Source organism: Mesoplodon densirostris, chromosome 5 (genome assembly GCF_025265405.1).
Source record: "Mesoplodon densirostris isolate mMesDen1 chromosome 5, mMesDen1 primary haplotype, whole genome shotgun sequence".
NCBI lineage: Eukaryota > Metazoa > Chordata > Mammalia > Artiodactyla > Ziphiidae > Mesoplodon > Mesoplodon densirostris.
Genome location: NC_082665.1, coordinates 88687367 through 88703615, shown reverse-complemented (window position 1 = coordinate 88703615; position 16249 = coordinate 88687367). Strand labels below are relative to the sequence as shown.

Sequence of the window (16249 nt, the reverse complement as noted above, 5' to 3'; positions counted from 1 at the left end):
GTCCACAACTATCACACCCAATTCTCTTTATTCTTAACACTTCTTCTACCCTCCCAGAGCTGTATGAAGGTGATTTTACATGTGTCACTGCTTTAGTGTTACTCTCCTACATACAAACAGGCACACACCAACTTACCCATCCATCTAGTACCCTCTCTGGTGACTCATCCTTCGTATTTCAGTGCCCTTGGACTGTGTTCAAATAAGACATATAAACTTAGAGAAGATTAAATATACATTGATGGTGTTTGGTACCCTTTTACTGTGAAAGAAAAGCAAATATATACAGTACTAGTATTTACTATTGCTCTTCTTCGGAAATATAAATACATCACTCTTTTTTTTTCTTTATAGACACTTATGAAAGAGACCTATATTTCTTTGTACAATTTAATTTAAACAAGGTATGTAGTCATTACAGATCATTTATTTGCAATTGTGTTAAATAATATTTGAAGTTTTATGCTGTATTTTATATTTACATATTTTATATATATTGTATAACATACCTCTTTTCAAATATATGAATAAACAATTTGCTATACTATGAAATACATTTTGGTTAATAGATATATGCTTTTTAAAGATTTAATTGCTTTTGCTAGATGAAGAGTTTAATTTCTTTTTATTTGTCTTTATAGACCATCTTAACAAGCACTATACTGAAAAATAGTTACATAAACAAAAATGAAATGCGGCTTGGTTACATCCATATATGGGGGAAAGAAAAGACTCCTGTTAGTGAGGTTAATCTCATATATAATGGAAATAAAGAGTCTGTTAACTTTGAAAACCCAGACCTGGAGGTAAGTGATGTAAGAAAACGTTTCTTTTTAAATTGAGCTATTCAAAACGTCTACATGAGTGTCTGGTATTTCTTAGTCCTAAAGAAACATAATTATGGGTCAACTATTACTTCCTTGTTTATTTATTTTCATTAAATATCCATATCTATTTCCATATTATCATCCTTGGTAACATATAAATCAACCTAACAGCATCTATTTTATAATTGTTCTGATATATATAATCAAAGCAAAATTAAATTTACATTAAATCTCTAAATCATTTTCATCCCTCAAACCCTAATACTTTTCAAAACCAAAATGTTCACATTTGAACATTTAATATGTCTTAGATAAAATATACTTGAAAATCCTTGTGAAATTAATAGAATTTTCTATTAGCATCTATGAATAATTTGACATAGAGCTGTATGAAGATATGATTTACACGAAGGAGTCAGGATTCTTATGTTATAATCCCTTTGCTGATAGTAACGAGCTTTTTACGTTGAATAAATAATTTCAGGACTTCTTTTTCCTTACAGTTAAGTAAGAATATGCAAGTAAACAACCTCTTAAGCTCCTTCCAGTCTTAAATTCTGTGAAAGTAGATTTCAAAGAACATATATTCTAGAAGCCAGCTAACTGTTTTAAGTGTTTGATCCAAGTTTAAGGCTACATCTGCACTACTAAAACTTTGAGTGTGTGTACACATACCTGTTTGTGTTTAAAGTTGAATTAAAACAACTAGCTTTTTATCAACTAAACACTTCGGATGAATTTAACTTACAAAATAGCTAGTTGTTTGTCTGACTACAACTTAAAAAAATAGTAACTGTATCTTGGGCACAATTTTAGGTTTTCATAAATCATACAAGATGTAAGAGTTGAACAGCACCTGAGAAGCCATTTCTTCCAGTTGAAATTTAACATCTGTCCTATTATTATTGCTGTTCTGTAGGCAATCAGAATTTCCCCTTTAATATGCAGCTATTTCTTAATTTCTACTTTGGCATTAAAATACTTCTATTTATTTAAATTCTATCAAGTTTGGAAAATTAGAGCTTTATATATTTAATGACCTTCCATGGTAAAATAAAAGTTGATAACCCACCACCTCACCCCCATTTTTCTTCTTTTAAAATTTCACCTGTTTATAAAATTCCAAAGTAAGGGAATCAATGATTTAGTCCAGTGGTCTCATATGGCAAACTAAGAAACTGAATCTTTAAAAAGGAAAATTAATTCCTCAGGAATAAATAGTCAATGATTATCAATCATAATTAGAAATCACTTTTTTTGAACAGCACAATGTTCAATGAGATTAAAGAACACTGGTTTTCCTTACATTTTTTCTTGTTCTTATTTACTACAACAATGGTGAAAAATAAAGCTCACAATTTTTACTATAATAGTAAACTAAATGCAGTCAGCTGAACAAGGTCAAATAAGATATTTTAACATATCAAGTATTATTTCAAGATAATTTCGACCAAATACTTGGCATAAAAAAACACCACTTATAGAGAAAATTTCATTCCACTGCTTTCAAACACATTCACAAATAATTTTAAATATTAAGAATAAATTTTTTACATGGTTCATTATCTCAATGATTCCAAAAGAAAATATTAACTTTACTAACAAAGGAATAGTCCCTTCTAAGTGTATTTAAATACAACAAATATTTATGAGCGTCTACTGTTTTCTGACTTTTTATAGATATATGGGAAAAGGAGGGAGTAGTCAAATTCTTTCTCTATTTTGGTTGCCCTTTCCATGAGTGTAGAAATTATATGCAAAGGACATTTAATTGCTCTATCAATACAATTTTTTAAACACTTTCCTAGCAGCAATTATGCCTAGTTGTGATCTGTATAGGTATTAAAATATATGTGAGGTACTGCTTGTTTTTCACTTTTGATATAAAGGAACTAAGTTAGGTCTTGGTGTAAGATGGATCAGTTTCAAACCTGACTAATAGATACTAAAAAAATATTTTACCTTTTACTTTTTAAACTCTTCTATTATGAAGCATGGGAAATAAATCCTAAGACGCTGTGCTTTAGTAAAGAATAAATTTTATAAATTCCCCAGTGAGTGTTTGGTATTTATTTAGCAGTAAGGAAATGTTGGTTTTCTTCTTCTCTTGCATATTTGATGACTGAATTCAACTTTCTGAGTTAAGACACTGAGAGTCATGTGAGTCTATTGGAGCAATGGAAAAGCCTAATGAAATCGACATACTATAAAAATATTACAGATGATTGTTTGAGTACAGTGGCTTAATTGGTCACCTCCATACTTAGTCCCTATATGGTCTGACAGAGATTCTCTCCAGTGAAAGAAAGTAACATCCACAATGAAATCATTGGCAATAAATTCAGCATCTTAAAACCCTTTAAGATTGATGTTAAAAAAACATATTTCTAGGGGCTTGCCTGGTGTCGCAGTGGTTGAGAGCCCACCTGCCGATGCAGGGGACACGGGTTCATGCCCCTGTCTGGGAAGATCCTAGATTCCACGTAGCGGCTAGGCCCATGAGCCATGGCCACTGAGCCTGCGTGTCTGGAGCCTGTGCTCCACAACGGGAGAAGCCACAACAGTGAGAAGCCCGCGTACCGCAAAAAAAAAAAAAAAAAAAAAAAAAAAAATATTTCTAAAATCTAAGTTTTGTCTCTAGATGACTGGATAATATTTGAGGGTGGAATGCATAGAGATCTATGTAGTGCAATTATGAATAACTGCATATTTAGGAGACATGGAGAAAGAGTAAAGTAGTAGAAATAAGGTAATTGGTTAATAGTCTCAGTTTTTAGTTGTATTTTGACAACCATTCTCCCCCTCTGAGACTTATTTTCATCATCTGTATAATGGGTGGGTTGGGTGAGACTATTACTGAAATGGTTGTGAACTCTCTGGAATAAAAATTAATCAAAATGGAAGAGAAAAACAAGCTATACCTGTATACTAATAGAACATTTATTTATGGAATTAGTTTTTGTTAAGAAAACAGTTCTGGTTAAACAATTATTTGCATTTTATTTATTTATTTTTTTAGATATTAAATATTGATCTAAGACAGAATAACGTTACTCTAGATGAGCCAATAGAAATCAACTGGTCATGAAGATCACCATCAGTCCCAGTTGTCAAAGAGAAGTTAACATCTGGATTTAAGTTTCACCATACTTATTTACTTATTCACTCTAATTATTTACCCTCTTCATTTATTTCTTATATTGTGTAAAATGTGATTTTCATAACATCTATCTAAAGTTATTGCACAGTGTACAATATTAATACTGATTTTATAATATTAATGTGGTCTTGATTCAATGTTTTAACATATATAGAAGAATTTAATTGTTCTAGTTACTCTTGCTAAGTATCAGCTAAAACTGTATACTAGTTACTAAATATATATGTGTGTGTAATTAAGATATAATTAAAATAGGTGATTTTTAAATTAAGCAAAATTTTTATGTAATTTTATATATTTTCTTCAGTGTTTAGTAGATTTATGTACCAATAATTGTCATCAGATTTAATTATTTCTTAGTGTGTACATTTAATTACAAAAGAGAAAATAAAATATATATAAGTACATACACTGTACATTTTTTAAAATTTTCCAAAAGAAAATTGTCTTGGTTTGGGTTGCTATAACAATTTACCATAGAATGAATGGCTTAAACAATAAATATATATTTCTCACAGTTGTGGAGCCTAGGAAGTTTGAGATCAGGGTACCTGCAGATTTGGTGGCTGGTGAGGTCCCTCTTTCTGCTTTGCAGACAGCCAAATTCTCCTTGTGTCCTCACATGGCACAAAACAAACAGAAGGGATGCAAGCCCTCTGATGTCACTTCTTCTAAAACACTAATTCCATTACTGAGGGCTCCACATGCATTACTGTGTATGTACCAAAGGCACATCTCCAAATACCATCACACTGGTGATTAGAGATTCAAAATATGAATTTGGGAAAGGGGGACACAAACTTCAGTCTGTAATAAAAGTCCAAATTTCTTCTTCTAACTTTGCTTTATGGATAGGAGAAAAAAATGTTAGTATCTATTCTATTTAATTAGTTGAAAAATCATCTTAGCTCATTCATTAAGGTTGTAGGACTAAGTCATGGCCTAAAATAGTAATTGTTGATATTTTTTAACACTTAGGTTGCTTTGAATTTACTTAATCAACTAATATCTGTAACTTGATATAATTCTTTCCTAATTAGAATATTAGAATATTGTTATAATGAAATATTTAAGACAATTCATAACTCAGAATACAAGGACCAGGGAAAAATAAAATGATAATGATGGCTATGATCAAAAATACAAGAAACAAGTGTTGGTGAGGATGTGGATAAAAGGGAACCCTTGAGGACTATTGGTGACAATGTACATTGGTGCCACCACTATAGAAAACAGTTTTGAGTTTCCTCAAAAAATTAAAAATAAAACTACCATATGATCCAGCAATTCCATTTCTGGGGATTTGACTGAAGAAAATGAAAGCACTAACTCAGAAAGATATATGTGTCACCAATATTTATTGCAGCACTATTTACAATAGCCAAGATATGGAAACAACCTAAGTGTTCATCAATGGGTGAATGGATAAAGAAGGTGTGGTAAATATATACAATGGATATTATTCAGCTTTAAAAAATAATGAAATGTTGCCATTTTTGACAACATGGATGGAGTTTGAAAGCATTATGCTAAGGGAAATAAGTCAGAAAGAGAAAGACAATACCATATGATAGCTCTTATATGTGGAATCCAAAACAAAAACAAACAAACAAGCAAACAAAAAACTCATTGATAGAGAACAGATTGGTAGTTGCCAGAAGCAGAGCTGGGGAATGGGAGAAATGGGTAAAGAAAGTCAAAAGATTAAAAAATTAATAAATAAAATTAGAATATCGCTATGGTAACTCAGAATATAAGGACCAGGAAAAACAATAATGATAATGACAATAGTAATAATAATGAAGTTTACTTCCAAGAAATATTATAACAATTAAGGGGAATTGACAAGCAGATTATAAATTAAAAAGCCAGATGCTGAGAAGGAATTCAGTCATTACAGATGAGATTATAAATGAGTGCAGCCATTTCTGGAGGGCAATAATGTCATTCGTATTCAGTAAAGTTAAGTTTGTATTTTCCCTTTGACCCAGGGTTCCACCTTGAGATATTCTCACAGATGTGCACAAAGAAGTATGTACAAGCATACTCACTTCTTATTGATGAAAAAGAAAAAAAAAATCATTGACTGCTGTCAGTTTAGAGTTAGCTTCGTCCTAAAGATTAGGCTGTGGTGTTTTTCTGTGAAAATAAGTATTTTCACAGAACACTTACATCAGACAAGTTCATCTGTAACCACAATGGATCAAGACTATAAAAAGACCACTCCATAAACATTTTGAGGACAGAAAACAATAGAAAGACTCTCCAAACCACAAAATACCAAACAAACACCGGCTTCTCTAAGTTAATATGAGTGACTTGCTTTTTTTTTTTATCAATTGCAGCTTTAGTCCTACTCCATTCCTTCCACCTCCAGAAAAATAAATTAATTAAAAAAATAATTGACACAAAGTCATCAATTTTTTTTTTTTTTTTTTTTTTTTTTTCTTTTTGCGGTATGCGGGCCTCTCACTGTTGTGGCCTCTCCGGTTGCGGAGCACAGGCTCCGGATGCGCAGGCCCAGCGGCCATGGCTCACGGGCCCAGCCGCTCCGCGGCATATGGGATCCTCCCAGACCGGGGCACGAACCCGTGTCCCCTGCATCGGCAGGCGGACTCTTAACCACTGCGCCACCAGGGAGGCCCAAAGTCATCAATTTTGACTATGGTATCAAAGAAGTGGAGATAGTGTCTATCCTGGTAGTTCTCCTAATGACAATATCCTATATGAGATCTAAGTCATTTGGTCCCCATAATGAAATATTAGTTAAAACATATCAGCTTTAAATATACACCTAACTGGTTCAATGTAATTATTACTAAAGCAATTGTTATTTTGTTTTCAATGCCATACTTTATATATGAGTGTGAAGGCTTCTAGGTATGCATTTTAAAAGGGAATGATAAGTTACTTGCAGCTATCCTTATAAAAATGAGATTTCTATACTTTGTCTCCTAAACAACCTGATGCTGTCTATGCCTTTGTTCTATGCCACCACTATTTCTGTTTATAATATCTCTAATAGACCCACTAATTTTTCCTTGCCTTTTCCAGGCAAGAAAGAACTGACTTACCTTAGGGAACCTCAGGGTATCAAAACAACTTCCCCTATAATAGTATCCTACTGTTGTGTTAAAAAATTATTACAAATTTAGCAGCTTAAAACAACTCAGATTCATTATTTCACAGTTTCCAAGATTTAGGAGGTGGGTCATGGCTTAGCAGGCTGCTCTGCTCAGGGTCTCAATGGCTGAAATCAAGAGTTGACTGGGTTTTGTTATCATCTTGGGACTACACTGGAGAAGAATTTACTTCCAAACTTTCTTAGATTGTTGGTAGTCTTTATTTTCTTGCATTAGAAGGACTGAGGACTTGCCTTCTTGGTGGTTGTCAGCTACAGGTTGCACTCAACTTGTAGATATTGCCCTCACCTCCTAGAGGTCACCCATAGTTCCTTGCCATGCATGTTTACTTAACATGGCACTTAGTCAAGACAGAAAGAAGAATCTCTGGAATGAGTCTGCTAACAAAATAGAGCAAGGGTCCCCAACACCTGGGCAGCAGATTGGTAGGAATTGGGCTGCACAGCAAGAGGTGAGCGGTAGGAGAGCCAGTGAAGCTTCATCTGCTGCTCCCCCTGCCACTCCCCATCGCTCTCATTACCACCTGAACCATCCCCACCCCACCCCCTCCACCCCGTGCATGGAAAAATTGTCTTCCATGAAACCAGTCCCTGGTGTCAAAAATTTGGGGACTGCTGAGATAAAGTATTATATAACATAATATAATCATGGGAGTTACATCTCATCAAACTTGTCATATTCTATTTATTAAAGGAATTGACAGGTTCTATTCACACTCAAGGGGAAGAAATTACACAAATGCATGAACACCAGGAGGTGATGATTATGGAAGCCATCTTAAATTCTGTCTGCTCTATCCCCAAACTTACTCATGTGCCAAACAGAACACAATCAGATGGATAAAATAACTCACTATCAGAAGTAAGGCTCCACCAAGGATTCTAAAAACAATAGACCAAAGACAATTATGTCTGTACCTGACAAACCATGGCAAGCACTATAATAATCAATTAGCAATATTTACTGAGTATTAACTACACACAAAGATGTATAAGACATCATATTGGCATTTGGAACCAAATTTCAGGTGAAGACAAAAACTTAGCATGAATTGACAATCAGTCCCTCATTCCATAAAAAGCCAACCTATATTAACAATACTAAAAAAAGAAAAGTTCAAAATGAGTATTATGTATATGTCCATCAACAGATGACTGAATAAAAAAGATGTGGTATATATATTTACAATGAAATATTACTCAGCCATAAAAAAGAATGAAATTTTGCCATTTCCAACAACAGGGATGGAACTGGAGAGTATTATGCTTAGTGAAATAAGTCAGACAGAGAAAGAAAAATACTGGATGTTATCACTTATATGTGAAATCTAAAAAATAAAAATAAATAAATAAATATAACAAAACAGAAACAGATTCATAGGTACCACAGAACAAACTAGTGGTTACCAGTGGGAGTAGGGATGGGGGAGGGGCAAGATAGGGTTAGGGGATTAAGAGGGACAAACTGCTATGTATAAAATAGGTAAGATAACAAAGATATATTGTACACCACAGGGAATATAGCCAATATTTAAATAACTCTAAAAGAAGTGTAATCTATAAAAATATTGAATCACTGTGTTGTAAAAATGAAACTAATATAACTTTTCACATCAATTACACTTTCATAAAAATATAAGTATTCTGCAATTAAAAACTATTACACTAAATATGCAATATGCTTAAATTATGATTCTTTATCTACCCAAAATAACTTTATGAGATTTATGTTCCTGCCAGTGATACAGTATGCTAGAGAATGGAGGTTCCTTTAAAACTATAAATAGAACTACCATATGACCCAGCAATTCCACTACTGGGCATATACCCTGAGAAAACCATAATTCAAAAAGAGACATGTACCACAATGTTCATTGAAGCACTATTTACAGTAGCCAGGATACGGAACCAATATAAATGTCCATCAACAGATGAATGGATAAAGAAGATGTGGCACATATATACAGTGGAATGTTAGCCATAAAAGAAACAAAACTGAGTTATTTGTAGTGAGGTGGATGGACCTAGAGTCTGTCATACAAAGTGAAGTAAGTCAGAAAGACAGAAATAAATACCATATGCTAACACATATATATGGAATCCACACCCCCCCCAAAAAAAATGTACTGAGGAACCTAGTGTCCGGGCAGGAATAAAGATATAGACATAAAGAGTAGACTTGATTGAGTACACGGGGCAGGAGGGGGAAGCTGGGGCGAAGTGAGAGCAGCATCAACATTTGTACACTACCAAATGTAAAATAGCTATTGTGAAGCAGCAGCATAGCACAGGGAGATCAGCTCGGTGCTTTGTGATGACCTGGAGAAGTGGGATGGGGAGGGTGGGAGGGAGGTTCACGGGAGGAGGGGATGTAGGGATGTATGTGTACATGTGGCTGATTCACTTTGTTGTACAACAGAGACTAACACAATATTGTGAAGCAAGTATATTCCAATAAAGACCTTTTAAAAACAAATAAATATTTTTTTGTTTTATTTTTTAATTTTATTTGTTTGTTTAATTTTTGAATTTTATTTTACTTATCTTTTTATACAGCAGGCTCTTATGAGTTATCTATTTTATACATAATAGTGTATACATGTCAATCCCAATCTCCCAACTCATCCCACCACCACCACCACCACCCCTGCCACTTTTCCCCCTTTGTGTCCATACATTTGTTTTCTACATCTGTGTCTCTAAAATGAATAAATATTTTTTTTAAAAAAAAAGAGAGAATAGTATAGACTAGAGGTTTAGAAATGTTGTCCCCTAAAGAACCCTAACATTTCTGTAGAGGTTTCTCCAAATAAATGAAAAGAGAAGTTTAGCAGGCCAAGTCGCCTCACTTTACCCATGTGAGCTCTGGTATATGTGACTTATGCACTTGGCTACCCAATAAGCTAAAGTCGGGCATCAAACAGATTTGAGTTTTAATTCTAGTTCCAACATTTAATAGTGTGATGTAGAATCTGCTGCATAATTTTAGCTATCCTCATTATCCATACATAGTGATTAGTGGCTACATTTCAGATCACAAAAAAATATATATATGATGTAGAAAGTACATGGTATTCACCATCTTCCCTAGTGATTCACAAAATCAATGTTACAAATCTGATTTAAGGGCTAAGAAGAGTAACTTGGTGATGACTACATCAAGGAGAATTTGCAGTAATATAAAATAAAATAGCCCATATCTTTAAAAGTCATATATTTTATATTTTAAGCCCCTCTTCAGTCTATTATCTCCTCTCTACTTTTGCTCAGGTCACCATTGTTTCTAATCTGGAAACATTATTTAGACCATCTTAAATATTTATTATTGCTTCCACTCTCATCTCCTCCAATCTTTCCCAGTTATGACATACTACAAAAAAATCTAAGATACAAATCTTATCATTTTATTTTCTTTAATGATTCCCCTCAAATAAAATCCAGAACTCTTACTATCAAATAAAAGGCTATAATTGAATGGGAAAAAAAACTGTAAAGTTCTACTAAATATTTTAGACAGAAATACCTTATTTTTGATAAAGAGGTTTAATTTTAACCTAATATCCCACACTCATTTTATTTCTTCCCCACCTCATTACCTAGAATGTTGCTTCTTTCTGTCTTATTCTTTCAACAAACTCTTGTTACCATATTATAGCTATGTTTCACTGACAAATTAATGGGCAGATTTTCTAACTACTCAAAGCAAAATTAGTTCTCTCTTCCTTCAAGTTTCCATAGTATCTCCTGTATTACATTACCTTGAAATGGAAATTGGCTATTTATACCATCCAACTAGATTATGACCTTTTGAGGACAAAATACAAGGATTGATTGCTGGCTTTTTTCCAATGACAAATAAGTAACTCTGCACACAGTAGTAGGTGTTAATAAATGTGTTTAATAAGGAAGAAGAAGAAGAAGGAGAAGGAGAAGGAGGGAAAGGGAGGGGGGCGGGGCAGGGTAGGGGAAGGAGGAGAGGGTGGCCTGGCAAATTGATGGCAGCATCTTTCTAGACAAGTTACCAGAAATGTGAGTTTTATATTCTTTTCTCCCTGCTTCTCCTTTCAGTTGCTTGCCTCATTGCTGGTAATGAAAATCTTCATTGACTTCCCAGTGTTAATTTCACTGGGATTTATGTTTAAAGAAATTGTCTTATTATATATGTATTATGCAAGGTTCCATTATTAAAAAAATAATCTGTACTCTATATTAAAAATTCCCTTAAATGATTTGACGTTGAAAAGATTAGAACAACACAAAACAATAAAAGTAAAAATGATAATGATGTGGAAATTAAATCTGAACTATGTAAATATCATGCACATTTCTGTTTTCCTCTAAATTTGTTCCCCATATGCAACATGAAATTAAATCATATCTAATGTATTTTCCTCTGCATATTAGATCATTCAAATGGCAAGTCTGTATTTGACATAAATAGAAATAGTGGTTGGTGGGTGATAAATTAGAAAAAAGTACATAGGATTTTTAATAAGTTAAAAATGGCTTTTTTTTTTTTTTGTATGGATTTAGGAAAGTCATTCTAGGTGAGGAGAAATCCAAGAATAAGGTAGGAGCATGCTAACTGGTACCAAGCTCTCTGCAAAGAACAAAATATATTTAACTTAGTCTATCTGAAGTTAATATTTTTACTTACATCAAAGGTGTGAGAGCAGGTGCACACTGTACACAGAGGACTCTCTCCCTGGGAGACCTTCTGGTTTAACTAGGTGGAAAACGTTGAGACATCTTTTGAGCAGTTGAAAGACTGCAGAGGAGATTATGGTGCTTTTATCTTTTGTCATTACAATTTTTTATGAATGGATGTTTCAAAATTAATACAATTTGCATAATATTAGGGGAAATGAAATATTATTTTATTAACCCATATGTTTTACTTTTCAAGATACAACTCTTAGATTCCAGAGTTTGAACATAATGATAAATTAGTCAATAAACAAATCATCTCATAATCTCTCTTGAGAGCATGTATAATATCATACATACATAAACTGAGTACTATAGTTTGCAGTTGCTTGTTAATATGTTCTTAATTTTTATATCTTCCAAAACATATCTTTTTGTCTTTTCTCAAAATTTAAATATTCTTCTCCTTATATTTTCTTTTAATGAAATTGTTGTATTTTCTATACTAAGCTCAATTAAAGTTGGAGAAATTATTTGAAGTGTGTTCTTTTCTAAAATTCTTTTTCTTCTGCTTCTTGTCTATTTTTATAGCTCCTTATTATATTCTTAGGTATTTCAGCTATTTGACTATCTGGATATAAGTTTGTTCCTTTTTAAACTTGACATATCATGTAGGACTTGAAATTATCCACCCTTTGATCAAATAATTATTTCCTTAATTACCCAGGTCTTTCACATTTTGTTCCTGATGTGTGTTACTGACATAGCTGACTAAGCATTTTCTCCTATGATATATGTTATTCATGTCTCTTAACGTCATTTTAGTAAATATTTTAAAGCTCTTTGATATAACTTTCTGTTTACTATGAATATGAATGTTGGTTCATTTTTTACATGAATATTAACTATATGTAGTGACCACACATCATTTTACTTTAAAATGAGATTGCAATAAAATAGGTTAACTAGTAACAAAATACATATATTACTTTCAGTCCCTTTATCACTTTGGACTTTGTAACATATTATCAACTAGTATTTCATTTCTCAGCAGTAAGTTTGGGAAAATATTATAGCTCATTTAGGTGAAATCCATACTTGAAATATATGAATATCATGTAATATTAAAAAAAGTCACAATATATGATTTGGGAAAAATAATTATCTAGAAGTACAATAATATTAAATAGCATTTATCATACATTTACTCTTAAACTTCGTCTGATGTGGTAGTATAAATGTGAAAGTTATTATCAATACACAGAAGTTATGGTAATGTAAATCTTGAGAATTTGGAAGTAAGATGTCTCTGAAATCAACATGCAATGGTTCAGAGCAGAAATATGTAAATTAACCTTAGAGTTATTCCACATCACCCAAAAGCTCATTACATCGTTTTCCCTTCACAGGTCTTTATTTCTCTACCTCTTATTCTCTGAACCATTCCGCCTTCACAGTCAGTTAATTATCTTCAACAGATCTTCAACTTCTCCAAATATTCCCTCAGCACGTTTTGCTGTCCTTAGCTGAAACTTGGCTGATTCCCCCATGGCACTGCTTTTCTAGCTATTTATTACTTCAAGCTTCAGCAATCTTACATCCAGGCCAGGTTTCTACCATGGGCTTCACATCTGTGTATTCAACTCCCTCCTTTTCAGTAGTTTCTTGGACATCTACAAGCACCTCAAATGTGAACTTTTCAAAACTGAACTCATGATCTTGCCCACCTTCTCAACTCCACTTTAATTGCCAAACTAGCTCTTCATCCACTCCTTCTCTCCTCAGAATATGATCCAACCATTCACCCAGTAGTTCATGCCAAAATTTGGGGGGGATCATTTTTGACAGTGATTTCTCCTTTACACCCCAGAACTAATGTGTCACCAAATTCTGTCGATTCTAGGTCCTAAATCTTTCTTTCTGCTCTTTATCTCTCCAGCTACCAACATAGTACAAGTCGTTGTTATGACTCATCTGGAATCCCACAATAGCCCATTAATTACTCTATCTTCCTCAATTTCCTCAATTCTTTCCCTCTCCCTATCTATCCCCTTTACAGAAGCCAACATGTTTAATAAAAACAAGAATACAATTACGTTATCCTCATGCTTACCCACCAGTGGCTTCCCTTTACTCTTGGGGTGGAAATAAAGCCTTCACATGATCATTCCTGATAATGGTGTAGTTCTCCATACTTCCCTTGTGTCACACTATCCTTCACTCTCCCTGCTTCAATTATACTTACCTTCTTTGTGTTCCTAGAAACACTATGCTTCTTCCCACTTGAGAAACTTGAACATACTCCCCTCTTTGGACACTCCTTGTTCTACAGGTAATAGCACATCTGGCTCCCTCACTTCCTTTAGGTCTTTGACTACCGTTGTCTGCTCAATGAGGTCTCCCTGACCACACCCCTGCACTCCCTACCCCCCTTCCTTTGTTCATCTTTAGCTCTTATTACCATAAAACATACTATAATATTTATTGGTGTATTCCCTGTCTCCCATCCCCAGAATGTGAGCTCTTTGAGAGCATGACTTTGTCTTATTTGCTCATTGCCTTATGCCTAACTCCTAGAAAAGTACCTGCCAATGAGTAGACACTATAAATATTTTTGGAGAAATTAACTGATCTTAACTCTCCTGACAACACAATATTTATATAATTATCTCTATTTTTAAAATGAGGAAGCTGACTATTAAGGTCAGTCAGCATGAAAGTGGTAGAGCAGGGGTTAGAATCTCAGCTATTTGGCTGCAAGTTATTCTGGTTTGACACACTCACATGCACTTGCATGAATAAAGAGTAGCAGAAAAGAAGGTGTTTCCTCCAATAGAATGGTTAATACTTTACATGGACATCCCCTGTTTCTATTTTAAATGATGTATTTTATAAGGAAACAGAAAACAGTATTATTTACCTTGGCACTGATGTGTTTCTGCATTTAATTAGACATGTATGTGGTAAAATTTAGCTGACCCGAGGAGCACTCTCACTTCTGAAACATCAAAATACAGAAAACATTTGCATTTGACACATTGAAAATATGGATGCTTCCTTTTTCAATTCAACACATTCTAATAGGTGTAAATTGGTTTAAAATAGGATTCAGAAAAGTGTTTTATCTCTTCAGATACTGTTAACTTTTAAAATATACTTTTCCTTAAAAGAAACAAATTTTTCCTTGCTAGAAACAATGCTATGAAATGAAAACTTTAGAAAGTGCATCCTACATTCTATGTTTATAATAATGAAATTCCCACAAAACACTGCCACAGCTATCATCACAACAATTACCATAGCAAATATATTTTGGGGGAGATGGGGACTTGGTATATTTGCTCAAACAAGACCACAGTAATCAGACAGTCATCCACTTAAAGCTTAGTGAGCTGAAATCTTATCTTTGGTCTATTTTTATACCCAATTGTGGTAAGCAGAACAATGCTTAATGCAAAGATGTTCATGTCCTTATACTCAGAGCCCATGAATGTATTAGGTCACACAGTAAAGGAAAATTAATGTTGTAGAAGAAATTAAGTTTTCTAATCAACTAACCTTGAGATGAGAAAACTATCCTGGATTATTTGAGTAGTCTCAATATAATCACAAGGATCCTTATAAGTGGAGGAGGGAGGCAGAAGAGAATCAGTGTTAGGGTTGTGTGATTGGCCATTTTTGGCTTCGAAGATGGAAAGGGGGCACAAGACAGGAAATAAATAACAGAACTCCTTTGGCAAGAAAGTCTGGGAAATGTTTACAGGCCTAATGCCCTTGTGGTAAGAGTTTAGAGAGATAGGTATGGTTCTGAATATCAACAAACATTATTGAGACTATTAAGTGTATGGCTTTGGGCACATTATGTAATTATTTTCATCTGTGAAAAGGGATAATAATAGTATCTACCTTGTATATTTGTATGGATTAAAGAAAATCATCCTTAGAAATAATTTAAGGAAAGTCTGATACACAGAAAGATTGTAATATAGTTTAACACTTATTTTAATTTCAGAAGAAAATATTAAAATAATAATGCATGTAAAACTTAGGTGGTCATGAATTTAACTCTTGATTATAGTATCACTTACTAGTTGTATTCATTTGCTAAGTTACTTAATTCTCTAGCCCTTTTTCTTTAGCTATAAAATGTAGACACATTCATCTATGAGATAACACATGGCAGACACAATTAGAGATCGATATATTAAAGTCAATATTATTATTAATAATTACTATCACAAATAATAAATTTAAATAAATATCTTCTTATTAGATATGTGTTGTGTATCAATAAATGAGAGCTGAATGCAAATATATAAAATGTGAAGCAAGACTTTTGATTACATTGTTAAGTCCAGTTTTATCTCGAAAAGGTATGTTAAAAGAGATAATTCATGAAGAGCATTTTCTCGCTAATCCCACAACAATCAAAAACAGTTGTATATTAAACTCAATTGACTTGAAACCTGGGCT

At 33.3% G+C, this 16249-nt stretch overlaps 1 protein-coding gene across 1 annotated transcript in view; it reads left to right on the top strand.

Moving 5' to 3' along the window:
• Positions 1 to 3915, top strand: part of SI (sucrase-isomaltase) — a 105903-nt gene extending 101988 nt beyond the window's left edge. The window contains exons 45-47 of the mRNA XM_060100016.1: positions 355 to 404; positions 642 to 806; positions 3847 to 3915. Of these exons, the coding sequence (XP_059955999.1) occupies positions 355 to 404; positions 642 to 806; positions 3847 to 3915 (284 nt within the window). The remainder of the gene's footprint in view (positions 1 to 354; positions 405 to 641; positions 807 to 3846) is intronic.
• The last annotated feature ends 12334 nt before the right edge of the window (positions 3916 to 16249 follow it).